Below are 16,575 nucleotides of genomic sequence, written 5' to 3'. Positions count from 1 at the left end.
AGATGGTGGGACAGTGTTTTCGAAGCTGCCAGCATGAGTTTGACCAAACTGCGGGAGGCAGTGGAAGACAGGGGTGCCTGGCGTGCTCTGGTCCATGGGGTCACCAAGAGTCGGACACAACTAAATGACTAAACAACAACAACAACAATAGGTATCTCAAGCCATTTGCACATAACAAAATACGTATTTTATCAAAGTAATTGCTGAACTGTAATACAATTAAGAAGAAGTATATTAATAGATAAGATAAAACTTTATTCGCATTAGCCAATGGCCATAGCAACAGTAAAACATTACAGTACTGTATATGCAGAAAAGGAAATTTGATATAAGAGCACAATTTAAAGTCCTGAATCAGCCGTCAGTTAGTAGCCCTTATTCTGATTGCCCCTGCTATGAACCTAGCAACCTTTTGCTGTCATCTGCTCATTTTGATCTGATAGAAGAAAGGACATTGTGGCAGTGGTTGAGTATATTAATAGTGAAATACAATTAAGAAGAAGTATATGGGGGGGGGGGTGTCCCAAGAGAGTGCTATAGCTTGTTTAGCTTATCCGTAAATCCGGCGCTGCTCTCGAGACAGACGGATGCCAGCAGCAGCAGCAGCAGCAGCAGCAGCAGCAGCAATAAAACTGCCCGCACCTTTGCAGTGCAAATCAGGGTCCGGCATGGTTGCAAAGCGGACTGGGGATCCTGCGTCGAGATCCCTGCGTGGCACGGGGTTGGATGAGACGGCGCACCCCTCGGGGCCCCTTGAAAAGTCTCCGGAGGCTGCTGGCCGCGTCGGAAGGATCGTCGGAGGCCGCTTCGCCCAGCGGGCCGCCCAGAGAGGGCGCTCCGACTCCGCCCTCCACGGCTGCGCCGCCCTCGCTCTGGCCGGGGAGGCTGTTGCTAGGAGACCGGAGGGACTCGGCCGGCAGCAACGAGGGGGAAACAGAGAGGTAGGCGCGGCGGGGGGGTAGGGAAGCGGGGGGGGCGATGCGCGGGAGGGGGGGGCAGGTTTAACCACGACAGGAGACTGGCTGGGAAGATGTTTTGCGCCGCATCCAAGACCCGAAGTTCCTGCCTGCCTGCCTTCCTTTCAGGGGGTGGTGCCACATCACCATATCAAAATTAGGACTGCGCGAGGGGAGACAAACCTAGGCAGCATCTTCAAAAGCAGAGACATCCCCTTGCCAACAAAGGTCCGTATAGTTAAAGCTATGGTTTTCCCAGTCGTGGTGTATGGAAGTGAAAGCTGGACCACAAAGAAGGCTGATCGCCAAAGAATGGATGCTTTTGAATTCTGGTGCTGGAGGAGACTCTTGAGAGCAGTGGCATAGCGTGGGTTGTCAGCACCCGGGGCAAGGCAAGTAATTTGCGCCCCCTAACCCATGGATTTGCACCCCCTAACCCGTGGATTTGCGCCCCCTAACCCTAACCTCCAGATGTTGTGCCCGGTGCGGCCGGCCCCCCCTGCACCCCCCACACTACGCCACTGCTTGAGAGTCCCATCAAACCTATCCACTCTTAAGGAAATCAGCCCTGAGTGCTCATTGGAAGGACAGATCCTGAAGCTGAGGCTCCAAGACTTTGGCCACCTCGTGAGAAGAGAAGACTCCCTGGAAAAGACCCTGATGTTGGGAAAGATGGAGGGCACAAGGAGAAGGGGACGACAGAGGACGAGATGGTTGGACAGTGTTCTCAAAGCCACCAGCATGAGTTTGACCAAACTGCAGGAGGCAGTGGAAGACAGAAGTGCCTGGCGTGCTCTGGTCCAGGGGGTCACCAAGAGTCGGACACAACTAAATGACTAAACAACAACAAAGGGGGAGCATCCAACATGAAGCATTTCTGTTGGATCCATGTGACAGGCTTTTTTTTAATAAAAAAAATAAAATCATGCATCATCATCCGTATACCCAAAAAGCCTTTTCCTCCACCCCATTTATGTAAGAGTGAGAATTACCCAGGCTCAGGGGAGCTGTGTGTTTTTCCTCAGCTTCATGTGCCTGGAAGCAGGTGATCCCAGAGGCGCCACTCATGCAGAGATGCAGCCCTCCTTCCTTCCCCCCCTGAGGCTGGGTAATTGGGCCTAAGGCAGGGATAGGTGATCCAAAGGCATCTGATGGAGAGACGCCACAGACCACAGCAGTGAATCATGCAAAGGCCACAGTGAGCAATCTTTGCTTGGTGCTCTGGGCTCTCAGGAGCCCTTGATTATGCCATTTTACTTCTTGTAGCCATTAGCAGTTATGTCAGGCCACACCTTTTGGGAATTAGTGCTTTAAGAGCTTCTGACAACAGGTGTCGTATGCTTTGTTGATGGGAGAAACCAGAAGATAGTCTCGTGAGCATGGGTTAGATGGCAAAACTGATCCCAGGAGGGAGGGATACTTTACAGGCAGGATAACACATCTAACAAGAAAGAAAAAGGGATTATCTCCAACTTATTTGCCACTTCTTTAAGGACAGAGGCTCCGCTCCTTGAACAGATGCATGATAGGTAATCATTTAAAATGGGAGCATTACCTGGCATGAAAAAGCAGTGACAGCAGGAGACACGAGTTGTTGATTTCTGACCTCTACACACTGCTTTAAAGAAAGCACAGAGCATCTGTCTGTAAACAACGTGGCAACGCTAATTTTTAGGATCCCCAAAGGACAACCAAGTCAGGCCACAATGATGTTTGATTATTTGCCATTTCTAGGCTCATCCATGCTTGCTTCCTCTCCTCTAATAGGCATTCCTGGCAATTCTGGTCTCATCAGACGTGTCCCTCACAAAGCTTTGGTAGTGTTGGTGGAAAAGCCTTCATAGCTAGCCTGTGAGGCAGTGGATTGACCCAGATTTGAAGCTTCAGGCAAGGTGAGTTCTAAGAATTGCAATAAAAATAATGGTGAGGGTAGGAAATAAAAGGCAAGAAAGAGAGAGCTAGTGGACTTAATCTGAGGAGAGCCAGGTTCAGATAGGGACTTAGCTCCCTGCGTGGCTTTGGACCTGCCATGATTTCTCAACCTAATCAATGTCACAGGATTATATGTGGATGAAAGGGGGAGGGACCATGCCCACTATGCATGGGGGATCTGTGGCCCTCCAGATGAGGTTGGACCACAACTCCCATCATTCCTGGCCGTTGATCATGGTGGGGGCTGATGGGAGTTGGAGTCAGCATCTGTAGAGCTACAGGTTTCCCACCTCTGATGTTCATAATCCTGAGATCCTTAAAGCAAGGCCAGGATAATAAAGAAGGAATGGGTATGGACAACAAGTGAAAGGAGGCTACAGTAGAGCCATATTGGTGTGTCTATACCAGTGATGGCCAAACCTGGCCCTCCAGCTGTTTTGGGACTACAACTCCCATCATCCCTAGCTAACAGGACCAGTGGTCAGGGATGGTGGGAACTGTAGTCCCAAAACAGCTGGAGGGCCAAGTTTGGCCATCACTGGCCTATACTGACAAAAGAGGTATAGGTACAGAGGTGGTCTGACCATTAGAGCTGCCCCCCTTTAGCATAGACCAAAGGGGTAGGAGGAGACTTGGGTTCCTCCTCTTTGTACTTTCCTCCATTACAGGTGCAGTCATGCCGAAGAAGAGAGGGCGCAAGCGGGCGGCCCTGACTGATGAAGAACGGCTGATTATGATGCAACAGAAGCGGCTGGCTGAGGAAGAAATGACGAAGAAGAAGGAGGACATGTTGGCCCAGTTCCTAAAGGTACCATTTGTTTGCCTGGACATAAAGGGGTTTGTGCTACAAGGAAGCATGAAGATATGTGGCATGTTGTGGGGAGAGGAGTGTCGGCAGACCTGCTCACAATTCAAAACAGTGCTCCAGGGGTCTTGTTTCCAAATGTGAGAGAACAGGGTGAATCACATAATCTTAGGGTGTTCTCAGCAGTGAGGCTAAGAACATCTTTGAGTCTGCAACGTGCCACTTGTAAGATAATGCAGGATGGAAAACAGAAAGAGTCGTTTTAAAATCGTATTCTCTGACCGCAGCATTTTATGCAGTCAGGAGGTGAAAGAGCTTGAATCTGGCATGGTAGGTTGTAGTGAGAGTTTATATGTAATCTCTGGAAGGTAAAAGGTCAAAACTAGGTTAGTGGTTTGGAGGCAGATGAGCAAGGCCAGACACAATCTTAACTGGGAAATCCTAGAATCTCAACACATGTTGAGCTCAGTACTTTTCCCCAGAGGAGTATTCTTTGAGAGCAAAATAGATGTTTAATTAAATGGCTGCCTGTATTGTTGGAGTTTATTTTAAAACTACTTTGAGGAAGTCTTTCAAGCTCAACACCTTTGGGATTTCCTTATAATTACTGTTCTGTACCATTTTGGGGGTCTTTGCTTCTCTTCTGCTGTAAGAGGGAAGACATAGAAGGCAAGCAGATGGGTAAATAGCTCAATGTAGGCAGGCAACAAGTTACTCAGATGGAAGAATAGTGAAAGGCCTTGGAGCCTATATTGGAGAAAGTGAGCTGTGGCTGCTTCTCATGGTCACCTGACCTCTTAACTCATGAAGATTCAGACCAGTGAGCAAAGTTACAGTGCAGCCCTTACTGACGCTTTAATATCAAATTAAATCAAAATTGAACTGATTGCTGCTACAACAATAGCCGATGCCAGGCATATATAGCTGTCAAGTGTCCCTTATTTGAAGGGACAGTCCCTTATTCCAGCGCCATGTCCCGCTGCTGTCCCTTATTGATGGATGTCCCTTAAATGATGTCCCTTAAATTTCAAAGCAAGCAGCTCCTCTCCCTCTCTCGCTGCCGGCCAGGGAGGAGGGAGGCTCCAACTGTGTTGCTTGGCTGTGTTGCTCACCCAATAAGAAGTCTAAGAACGACTGGGGGGTGGAGCTTGCATACCTTGTGTGTGACTAGTTAATGCAAGCTGAGGGGTTTTTTTGAATGCTGGACGCCATTTTGTTGCACGTGCTGCTGCAAACTTTGCAGTGCAAAGCCAGTCCGGGGAGCCATCTTAAGTTGAGGCTGCATAGGCCTTGTGGTGCATGTGATTCAGATTCTATTCAGTTGAACATCTGGTCACAAAGTTGGTTGGACAGTGTTCTCGAAGCTACCAGCATGAGTTTGACCAGACTGCAGGAGGACAGGAAGACTGGAGTGCCTGGAACAGGTGAGGCTGCAGGTCCCTTATTTTGGCTCCTGATCCCTTATTTTCAAATCTGTAAGTTGACAGCTATGGGCATATATGACTTCCACCACGGAAATCCAGTTAGAGAGCATTGGCCCTATGTGTGCCATAGAGGGCCATGGCAACGGGTGAATTTAAATTTAGTACTGGAAGCTTAGATTGTGTGTCACTCTAGTTTTTATCATATCTCTTTTGTTCTGACCAAAGGTTTCTGCCAATTAGCCTGAAATGCTTTCAGTTCCTTTTCTTACCAACTGACTTGGTGACATATTGAGTATGAAACTGGAATTGGGTGATGCAATGAATAGTTTCAGGTAAACATGGCAATAGAGTTGGAAGACCCCAGTGATACAAATCCCTAAATTTAAAGTGGTCCTACAGTGTCTGCATGAACACCTCTGAAGACGTTTCACAAGTCCCCCAGTCTGTCTGTCATATTGACATGGCCTAAGGGGCTTTACATTTGGGAAGTATTTCCTGATGATCATTTGAAGGCACTCCCACATCACTCTGAAAGGATCAGTGCTATTTCAATGCAGTTGATCAGCACAGAACATGTTCAGGGTGTTCAGTTGACACTGGGGCTAATATGTGACCAGTGTAAGTGGTGTCTGACCTGTGGAGAAGATTGCCATCCTAAGAAAATAAGAAAATTCCTTTTTGATCAGACCAAAGGCTCATGTAGTCCAACATCTTGTGTTTATTGATCAGTCACTAGTTTTGTCATCACAATGGTTTTAGGAAACAAATTTTACTGCCTCCTACCTCTATTCTTTGTCTGGTTCCTTATCTTGCGATGTCTGGGCTGTGTTGGGCTTGCCTGGGTAAAGTTGTGGCTCTCAATGCAGGAAAAACTGGCCAAAGAGGAGCGCAACAGTGAACTAAACCTGCACAAGATCACCCTACAGTGGCGCACGGTGCTCCGTGAAGTCAAGGCCAGGGAGCTGCGTAAGGACATTGAGATTCTTAGCCAGACCTTTGAACGTGTGGTGGACTGCAAAGACAATGTCATTAAGGTGAGCCCTGGCCGGGAAAAGCCCTTGGAATGAGACTGTGAAACTGTTAATGGCTCTCTTAGAGATTGGAGAGGTAAGTCACGCAGCTTCTGAGACTCACTGCAGCTCTGTGACACTTGCCAATAAGGCCAATAAGGAGCAAAGGGGAATAACAAAGGGCACATCTGTACTGTAGGAAAAAGTGGTACAATTTGTACCACTTTGCAGTTTGTACAATTCTGCAATGACCTCTTAACAGTTCTTTGTTATTGCTATCAGTGGGTCCCAGTGGTATAAGAACTGAATGCAGTGTGGAATGCCAGGCTCAATCCACAGCAGATTCAGTTCAGAAGCTTTATGTGTGTTTACCAGCTTAATATAAGCTATTTCAGATACCACAATTTATTATTTTAGGTCTTGGCATTCTCAATATTTTTAGTGTGGAATTCTTTAGCTCTTTAAAACAGATTGGTCTCCTGCTGTGGTTGTCTGATCCATCTCTGTCCCCTCCAGTCCCTCGCTAAGGACCTCACGGAGGCAGAAGCTCAATATGCGCATGCTTTGCGCAGCCACTTGCACAACATAGACCAGCTGTTGGAACTCCAGCGCTGCCGCATTGGCTACTTGGAGGAGGATTATCAAACGGAGCTGCAAGCTCTGCAGAAGGAGTTTGACACAGAGAGGTAGAAGGGAGGAAGGGAGGGAGGCGGGGCTGGGAAAGATGGTGGCTCAGCAACTGTGGAAAACTGTGTTTCGTTGGACTCTTAGAACTCACGTGGCTTTTCATATTTTCACCAGGAAGATAATTATAGGTCACCATAATCTAGAGAGCCGGTACCTGCAGGATGTGTTGCTGGCCATGGAGCAAAACTTTACTGACAGTGAATACGAGGCCAGGCTCGACTTCCAGAGTACAAGAGATGACGTCAAGAACAAGGTCTGGGTTAAAACTCAGGGAGGAAACTTTATGGCAGTTTCTAAGTTTGCCAACGAATGGGAGGATTTATCATATTTTGAAACGGACAATATCCTCAGGAAAAAATATATGCACGTTTTAGCAATGGTGTAGTCCTGAAACCTGCCTTTCATAGGCCTTTTAAAACTATTTAATATGCAAGTTAGGGCATCATTATTTCATAATCAGCTGTGTGCTGATGCTCTCCTTTTTTCCTTTTGATTGTTTTAGCCCATTCCAAGTGAGTTTTAATTAGTTACACTGATTTATCTGTGAATGCCGGTTGCTGGGAATCACAAGGTTATGTTATGTTCAGTTCCTGCTTTGAGGCTGCCTGTAGGCCTCTGGTTGGCCCCTGTGAGAACAGAATGCTGGACTAAATGAACCATTGACTTCATCCAGCAGGCTCTTCCAGTGGTCTTATACATCTGCTGTGTGCCAATATATTGGTTAATTTTAAAAAACAAAGAAAGAATGAATGTGGGACAGGTAGGAGCTACATGGAGATGTTCAACGGAGGTTTAGTCATGCCATGACTTCCTTGAAATTATAAAGGTTCTAAATATATCATGCACCCAATATCAGGCATTGACACCTCATTTGACTGGAAGCCTATGTGTATTCCTTCAACTCTTTGTCTGTTAACACTCATCATCATATACTTCATTTGGGTTTATTCCCCCTCCATTGATTTGTAGCTGCCACTAGTGATGAAGGGCCCCAGCTCAAACACATTTTATGTAATCAAAATACACCCATTACCATCCCTGTGTTTTCTTGAAGATATAGCTGTAGTCAGTGGCTGAACTGGTCTACAGACAGAACTAGACATTGAAAGAAACATGGAACCACCTTTGCTATATATTTCTTTCTCTCTTCTTCCCAGTAATGTGTAGCGAATCAACTCATGACCTGATTTTGTAGCCCCTTCACCCCCACATAATTGGCTCACAGGCTGGGGGAATGCGCAGGCGGATGGTGTCATTTTTATGCATTGTGTTATGCCACACATTACTGGGCGGGGAGGAAGAAAGAACCCACAGAGCTGATGCTGTAAAATCCAATTCCATGTAAGATCCCAAGAAGAGCCATATGAGAGATTCTAGTCATTGGGGAAACAAGACTGTAGCTGAAACTATGTGCAGGTCCTCCTTATTTCTCCAGGTACAAGGTTTCTTGTTGCTGGAGCCCATACTCATGATTTTAAAACCCCCAAAGAAAACCAGTTGGGCATTCTAAGGCTTTTTATTTATTTATATTAAATTTCTGTACCGCCCTTCATCCAAATATGACAGGGCAATTTATAATCTAAAATTACACAAATCTATAGCATAAAAATATAGGGAAGCAGATGGCGCTGTGGGTTAAACCCCAGAGCCTAGGGCTTGCTGATCAGAAGGTCAGCGGTTCGAATCCCTGCAACGGGGTGAGCTCCCGTTGTTCAGTCCCTGCTCCTGCCAACCTAGCAGTTCGAAAGCACGTCAAAGTGCAAGTAGATAAATAGGTATCGCTCCGGCGGGAAGGTAAATGGCATTTCCATGCGCTTCTCTGGTTCGCCAGAAGCGGCTTAGTCATGCTGGCCACATGACCCGGAAGCTGTACGCCGGCTCCCTCGGCCAATAAAGCGAGATGAGCGTCACAACCCCAGAGTCGGCCACTATTGGACCTAATGGTCAGGGGTCCCTTTACCTTTATATCATAATAACAAACAATAACAAATTTTTTTAAGGGCAGATCCTCCACACCATACATTTAGAGCACATCCAATGCACATTTAAAGCTCACGACTTCCCCTAAAGAATCTTCCAAAGTGTAGTTTCCTCCCATAGAGCTACATTTCCCAGCATCCTTAACAAACTACAGTTCCCAGGATTCTTTGGGGGAAGTCATGAGCTTTCAGTGTGCATCTGATGTGCTCTAAATGTATGGTGTTCTTTTGCTTGGGAAAGGAGTTCCTGGGCAGACAGGCTTATCTAGGGTTAGTCCAAAATGAGTCAGTTAACTGGAAAACTCCAGAGCAGACCAGAATACTAATCTGTGTTCATTTCCGCCCCAGAACTTGGAGGAGAAGCATTACCTGCGCATGCAGTTGGAGGGTAAAGTGGAGGAGCTGTGGAAACGCTTCCAGCAGGCCTTGCGTACTTACACAGAGGCAACGGAAGACCGTAAGTTTGCCTTTGAAGGCCTCAAACGCAGAGATGAGAAGAGCACCAAGGAGATTGAGATGCAGATGAGGAAACTGCAGAAGATGCAAGTGAGTGGCCCTGCTTGGGCTGGTCGAACCATGGAAACATTTGGGCTTTATTCAGGCATTGTTTTCTCCTGCAGCTGAGATATTGCTGTGGTGTCCCTTCTACGCAGTGGTGTTCTTTCAAAATGGCAGCATTAACAACCTCCCCAAGTTACCTTCATTGACCTATATCCCCCCACCCCTTGCAATTCACCATCAAGAGAGATACCTACGGTAACCGGTGGCCCAGTTTCCACAATTGGCAGTCCACTTGCAGTGACCTCCAGGATTGTATGAGGTTGCCACTTGGCTCACAGCTTAGTTGGGTTCACATGGTGGAGACACTCTTTGCAGGGCCTTTACCTGCATTGGTGATTATCATGGCCTTGTCTTGAAGAGTTGCTGTTGATTGCAGGAAACAGGGTGTCTGTGGATTAATTTATATGAACTATCCCCTCTATGTAAGGGACGCGGGTGGCAGGTGGCGCTAAACCACTGAGCCTCTTGGGCCTGCCGATCAGAAGGTCATCAGTTCGAATCCCCATGACGGGGTGAGCTCCTGTTGCTCGGTCTCAGCTCCTGCCAACCTAGCAGTTCGAAAGCACATCAAAGTGCAAGTAGATAAATAGGTACCACTCCGGTGGGAAGGTAAACGGTGTTTCTGTGTGCTGCTTTGGTTTCGGTGTTCCGTTGCACCAGAAGCAGCTTAGTCATGCTGGCCATATGGCCCAGGGGGGAAAAACTCTGCGGACAAACGCTGGCTCCCTCGACCTGTAAAGCGAGATGAGCGCCGCAACCCCAGAGTCGTCTGCGACTGGACTTAACTGTCAGGGGTCCTTTCCCTTTCCCTTTGTATCCCCTCTATGTGGGTAGATCCTGGTCTGGCTGCCATTCCAGTGGTAGCCGTGGACGTCATGCCCGATGGAGGGAGCACTGAACATTTGATTTGGGCCTGCAAAGCTCAGTGGACAGAATCGGAAGGCTGGAAAAGATCGAAAATTCCTTAGCCTCCAGCACTCTTCTCCATAAATCGACCTTCTCCCCCTCATCCCACCAACAGAAGAACCTGGGGGGAAATAGATTCATGGGCAAACGTCTGGTGATGCATATCAGTGGTGGGCGGAGCAACAGATCCTCCTGAAACCCCGCCCCCATCTCCCCTGCCTTATAAATATCTGCAGTTGTTCCTCATCCCATTATTAACCTGAACCCCCACAACAGTAAAATCTCACACCACCAAAGCTGCAAACCAAAATGGCCATCTAATCGCACCTCTTACTGCAGCCATGAGTTTCAGTTTATAGTTGCCTCAGAAGCCCTCCTGTCGGCTGACTAGATCCCTCTCTTGTCACCAGGACCTCATTGGCATCCTGAAGAACAAGATTGCTCTTCATGCACGAGAGAGCGAGGAGCAGAACCGGCGAGTCCGCGATGAGAAAGAGGTGGTGCTGAAGCAGCTGCAGAAGCTCAAGAGCGAGATGAACCGGGCCAGAGCCAAGGCCCGTAGCAACCTGGCTAAGCTGTCCAGGGAGAGCAGCGGGGCTCTCAAAGTGTTGGAAGGTGTTATGCAGAAGGTAAAACTGTATGCACTTTTGGTTAATCATGGTCTACCCATGTGTGGTGTAGAGAGGCAGTGTGGTGTAGTGGTTAAGAGTGGTAGACTCGTAATCTGGTGAACCGGGTTTGATTCCCCGCTCCTCCACATGCAGCTGCTGGGTGACCTTGGGCCAGTCACACTTCTCTGAAGTCTCTCAGCCCCACTCACCTCACAGAGTGTTTGTTGTGGGGGAGGAAGGGAAAGGAGAATGTGAGCCGCTTTGAGACTCCTTTGGGTAGTGATAAAGCGGGATATCAAATCCAAACTCTTCTTCTTCTCAGGCTCCTTCCTCCCCCAAATTGAGAAAGTACATAGGATGGGGAGAATGAAGTTGGCTGAAACAGTGGCGTTGCAATGGGGGGGTTACGGTGCGCCAGTGTGCCCCGGGTGCCATGTCTTGGGGGGGTGATAAGAAGGCACCTCATGGCGGCGCAGGCAGCCATCGTGCCATCGCCGTATGTGGAGGATCCTCAGGGGCTGCAGCTGCAAGCAGAGGATTCCGGTGCCAGTGGCAAACCGCTATGTACAGCACAAATGCGTCGTCGCATCCATGTGCTGTATGTAATGCCGCCGCACATGCACTGTACATAGTGGTTTGCCACCGGCGCTGCTTCAGCGCCGTACGGATGGCGGTGGGATCCCTCCACTACAGCCGGAAACGGAGAATCCTGCAGCCGCGAGCAGAGGATCCCGGCACCGTCTGCACGGCGCTGGAGCGGTGCTGGCAGCAAACCTCTATGTACAGATTATGTGCAACTCCATTACGTACAGCGCGTGCATGCGCTGCCGCACATGCGCCGCACATAGCGGTTTGCCGCCCCAGGTGTCATGACGCCTTCGTTCACCCCTGGCCGAAGAGAACATGCAGAAATCAAACTTTTGGTGGTCTCTGGTAGCCCTTGGGATTCCCAAAATGGAGTTCAGATCCAGGAGAGTTGCAGATTATGTGCAAGCACAGCTTTGGCCTATAAAAATAGCACCTGGTTGGCTCCAAATAAAGCTGTTTTGGTGGAGACTAGCTTTCGGGAGGGGGGGGGCTACCGCCTCCTGAATGAACACAGATGCCTATACTGCTGACATTTCCAAGGCAGGGAGGAATCAGCCAGGTTTCACCTCCCTTTCTGAGAAGCTCCCTTGCTTAGAGGAATTGCCCTTTGTTTCCCATGTTGCATATGAGATATATTACACTCGTGAGCAGCTGAGGTCTGGTAGTGTGGAAAATAATAGGGTTAAAAACCTCCCACCTATTTCCTCCCTACCTTTCTTTAAACTATTTTTTTTAATATATATTTTATTCAGGATTTTCTTGTTTTACAGAAGTGTAGTGCCTCGTATTTTTTTTTTTCATGTAACATTTTTACAAATCCGTTTCATTTGTTGAGGCATTAGGAGGAGAAGAAAAGAAAAAAGAAAGGGGGGTGGAGAGAGGGAAGATGGATGGGGGTGGGGTCGGGTGGCGGTGTTTCTATTATGTTTAATGTATGTAGAGTTTGGTGTCAGCGTTGTTTGTGTTGTTCACTTATGTTCCTTTGGTGGTGAGAGAGGTTGGGGTTGGCCTAGGGTGTGATTGTTTGTTTGTGATTGGCTGTGGTGATCTTTGTTTTCGTGTGTGAGTGAGGTGGGTGGGTGTTTTGGATCAGGTTAGCCATATTGATTTGTATGCTGTTGGTGGATTATTGTCATTGTCCTGTTGGGCTGTGTATGTGATAAAGGGGAGCCAGACCGGGGTGAAGGCGTCTTCTTCTGTTTGTCCCCGTGTCAGTTTCAGTTTATTAGTTAATTTTTCTAGTAGGGCTGTTTCCCATACTATTTGGTACCATTGGTCCATGCTTACTCCTGACAGGTCTCTCCAGTGTCTGGTTATGGTGTTTCTGGCTGCTGAGAGCAGGTGGGTTATGAGTTCTTTGTGGTGTAAATGGGCATTGTTGTCTTGTTCTTTAAACTATTTTAAGAAGCAATGGCTGCTCTGTGTGCATGTGCTCCCACATCACCTTGGAGAGCAGCGGAGCTTGACTCTTGCCTCTCTTAGTGCTAGCCTTGCTGGAACAGAAAGCGCTTCCAGAGGAGGAGCAGGGAGGGAGCTGCACAGTCTATTGGGGGCAAAGATAAGGTGTTCTTGACTGGGGAAAGGAACAAACAGTGGCTGGGACTGCTCAAGCAGAAGAGATGGCTGGGAATTCCTGCGAGAATAAGAAATGGTGAGAGAGAGAGAGAAGCAGCAGTAGTGAAGGCTACACCTTATCCTTCTAGGCTATATGGAGGTTTTTAGCATGTGGTTCCTTTTAGCCACCACCCCTGTTGAATGCATAGCTTTCTTGTGCAAGTTTACCCTGATTATTAAAGCTGGACCCTTTACTTTTCTATCTTATGATGCTCTGTTTCATTTTTCAATTTCAGATCCTGGTTCGTTTTTAGTGGTTTTATATCAATGGGGGTTTTTGTACTTGAGTTTTTGTACACTTGAGATCATCTATCTATTTTATCTATCGGTTTAGAAAGGTTCTTTAAAAAAATTTAATGTTGGTCCTCCCAGCCTCAGATGGTAGGAGAGGGTGCAAGCTTTCCCAAGACTCCTTGTCTCCTCTGCCTTGAAAGGATGATGTTCTTTCCAGACACTTTGGGCAGCATCGAAAGCACTCATTTGATCAGCACAAGGAGTTTTGGCTGTGCTCCTCTCCCTGTGCATCCCTTAAGTCTGTTCTGGGATTTCCCCCAACCTTCTGGAGCAGATTTGGGGAGGGTGTAGGGCAGGGGGTGGGGATTCCATTGTGCAAACCTAATTCCTTGCACTATAATAGAACAAGTGCTTTGCATACTATACCGTGTGCCTGTAAATCTTGTCACATAATCTTCCCTTGCCAAGCAGCTGCCCGCAATTCTGGCTCTCTTTTGAGTGTCCCAGTCACATATTTTTAGCGTACATTTAAATAACTTCAAATCTTAAATCTCTTCATGGTGCGGGGAACCCATATGTACTCTCGTGTGAAAATTGTGCATGGCTCTCATTTTGTCACAATAATCCGCTTAGAAGCCAGGGTGCTGAGCAGCTTTCAGAGGACAGTTGTGTTTTCTCACAAAGTGGTGTACATGTCCCTTCTTACACAGATTACTTCAGCATTGGGGGAACATCATGTGTGGTGTCTCTTAAAGGTACAGGAGCCCAGGGGATGATTGTAATGTGGCAACGAGATACAGGCTGTGTTCACGCTGCACCCAATGTGCTCCCACCACTGGTTAGAGAAGTAGTGTGCACATGGCATTATCATTCCTTATCTATGTGGTTGTTTCTTACAAAATACTGTGTTTTGATGTGCTTCCCCTCAAACCAGCTTCAATCTGGATTGAGAAAAAGAACAATTTAGTTGCATTTTGAGCCATTAATGTGTACACAGCCTCTAGCCTCTTCTTCCCAAAGGAGCCATGCATGGCTTGAAAGTGCACTGACATAGTGGTGGAAACTCAAAACTCCCAGAGAGCAAAGCAGATTCCGTGCATGCTGCTCTTTTAGCCGAGATGTATAGTTCAGAGTTTCCCTCATGTGACTGTTGGCAACTAAACCTACATTACAAACTTATATCGGTTTTATACTCATTTAATTGCCATGGCTTTCCCTAAAGCAGGATTGAGGAACTTATGATCCTCCAGTTGTCAGAACCACCAGTTCCACGACTCCTGACCACTGGCCAGGCTAGGAGTTCTAGGTGCTAGAATCCAGCAACAAACATCAGGAGGAACACAAGCTCCTCACCCTGCTCTAAAAAATCCCGGGAACTGTAGTTTGGTAAAAGTGCTGAAAATCCTGTGAAGGCATTCCTAGCCCTCCAGAGAACTAAAACTCCAACTTTAGAACTATACAGAGACACTCCAGTGCAAGACCCAACCCTGGGAAGTGTATCCTGTGCCAGATAGAGGAAAACAGAGTCTGATTATTGTTCCCCATCCCCTACAGGCAGAGCTGATCCTGCGCCTGGCTGAGATGTGCCGCAGGCTAGAGTCGGAGGAGGAGAAAGTGCTGCCATTTTATGCCAGTTCCCTGACCTGGGAAGAACAGAAGACTGTGGATAAGGTGGTCCTGGAGAAACCGGAAGAGCCATTAGCCCAGGTGAATTGTCTGTGTGTGGAAAGGGGAGGAAGGCATGGTGTGCCTGCTTCACCAGCAGAGGAAGAAACAGTTCTTTTGCTTCATTGTCAGGATTATTCTGTGTCTCCAGTTTAGCATTCAGGGCTGTTCGTTCCCAGAAGGAATGGTCAGATTGAGGCAATACAGCCCTGGCACCAATGGGAACACCCACCCCAAGGCTAGCAGCAGCAGCTGGGGTGGAAGGGTTTCCATTCAGACCATGGCAGGGGCAGAGTTAACCCCCATGTCACATCCCCAATCCTGATCAGGCTCCCTATGTCTGCTCTTCACAGCAGGGGAACCACCACACAACTTCAAGTGATGCACTTAGCATCATGCAAAGTTTTCCCCTTTGCCTCTGGTACTTTCCCAGAATGCATTCTGCCTGCCTCTCTATCCAGGCCCACCTGACTCTATGGTGTTTGCTTGCCACACAGCTATAGGAAATACCGTATTTTTCGCTCCATAGGCGCACCTGACCATAAGGCGCACCTACTTTTTTTGGGGGGGGGGATTCAAGAAAAAAAATGTGGCTCTTGGGGGCTTTTGCAGGAGGTGGGGGAAGTGAGAGAGCCTCGCTCTGTCCCTTCCTCCACCTCCTGCAAAAGCCAGGGATATCTGCGCAAAGCCTCCCCAGGGCAGTGGAATGAAGCCTCCCCGCTGCCCTACGGAGGCTTCGTGGGCTACTCCAGAGCTGCTCAGGAGCTTAGCGGGGGAAACCCGGATTTCCCCCAGCCCCAAAGAGCAGGTCGGGGCTGGCAAGGGAAGCCCGGGTCCGTCCCCGTCCCCCCAGCCCCAGGGACCACACATTCACTCCATAAGACGCACAGACATTTCCCCTTAGATTTTAAGAGGAAAAAGGTGAAGTGAAAAATACGGTAATCTTTGCTACAAGACCTTTGGGTGCTACATTCACAAGAAGCATTTCCCGACTTAGTGGCTGCTCAAGAGGAGTTTGTTTCTCCCAATGCAGCCACGGACTCAAAGCAGGGATTCTTGTCCAAAGACCGCGATGCAGCTCCTTAGTACCAACCCAGAAGCCTGTCTTTCCCATGTCTTTCCCAGATGATGCAGGATTACGTGGGGCTGGAGCGCTTCTGGCAAAGATACAACAAGGTGAGGCTGGAGCAGCTCTCGCTGGAGCGGACGAAGCAAGCGCTGCTCCAAGACAACCTCAGGCTGAGGCAGCTGCTCAAGCAGTACCTGGATGGCATCTCGGTGAACGACGAGGTTCTGAGCCAGATCAATCCACTGATGATTGTCAACCAGCAAAACGTTGCCCCACCTTCGCCCCAGCCTGCCAAGCAGCCCATCTATAACGTGGTCGAGGCAGCACTCGAGGTCAAGCGGATCCTCTAGGTCAGCGGCGTGCGATTTCAAGCTATCCTCCTCTGTCATGTTAACAGACCACTGGGCATAAAGAAGAGTGAGGCCTGTTGGGGGGCCTTTGGGGAAGGGCCAATACCTGCCATTAAACAGCTGAACAGAGCTGAGCTGATGCGTGCTAGAGCCTTTTCTCTGCAAGCAAAGCCCCTGAGGCTGG

The 16,575-nt window shown here is 48.2% G+C and overlaps 1 protein-coding gene across 1 annotated transcript; it reads left to right on the top strand.

The window, feature by feature from the left end:
• The first annotated feature begins 819 nt into the window (after positions 1–819).
• On the top strand, positions 820–16,525 carry DRC2 (dynein regulatory complex subunit 2). The gene is made up of 10 exons (XM_082205925.1): positions 820–941; positions 2,724–2,848; positions 3,557–3,696; positions 5,984–6,151; positions 6,644–6,813; positions 6,929–7,067; positions 9,142–9,339; positions 10,671–10,889; positions 14,862–15,014; positions 16,098–16,525. The coding sequence occupies exons 3-10, from the start codon at positions 3,565–3,567 to the stop codon at positions 16,389–16,391; spliced, it is 1,473 nt and encodes a 490-aa protein (XP_082062051.1). The 5' UTR covers positions 820–941; positions 2,724–2,848; positions 3,557–3,564; the 3' UTR covers positions 16,392–16,525.
• Positions 16,526–16,575: the final 50 nt, after the last annotated feature.

This window comes from Podarcis vaucheri (genome assembly GCF_965113315.1).
Source record: "Podarcis vaucheri genome assembly, chromosome: 2".
In the NCBI taxonomy this organism is placed as follows: domain Eukaryota; kingdom Metazoa; phylum Chordata; class Lepidosauria; order Squamata; family Lacertidae; genus Podarcis; species Podarcis vaucheri.
This window is presented reverse-complemented; position numbering and strand designations above follow the sequence as displayed.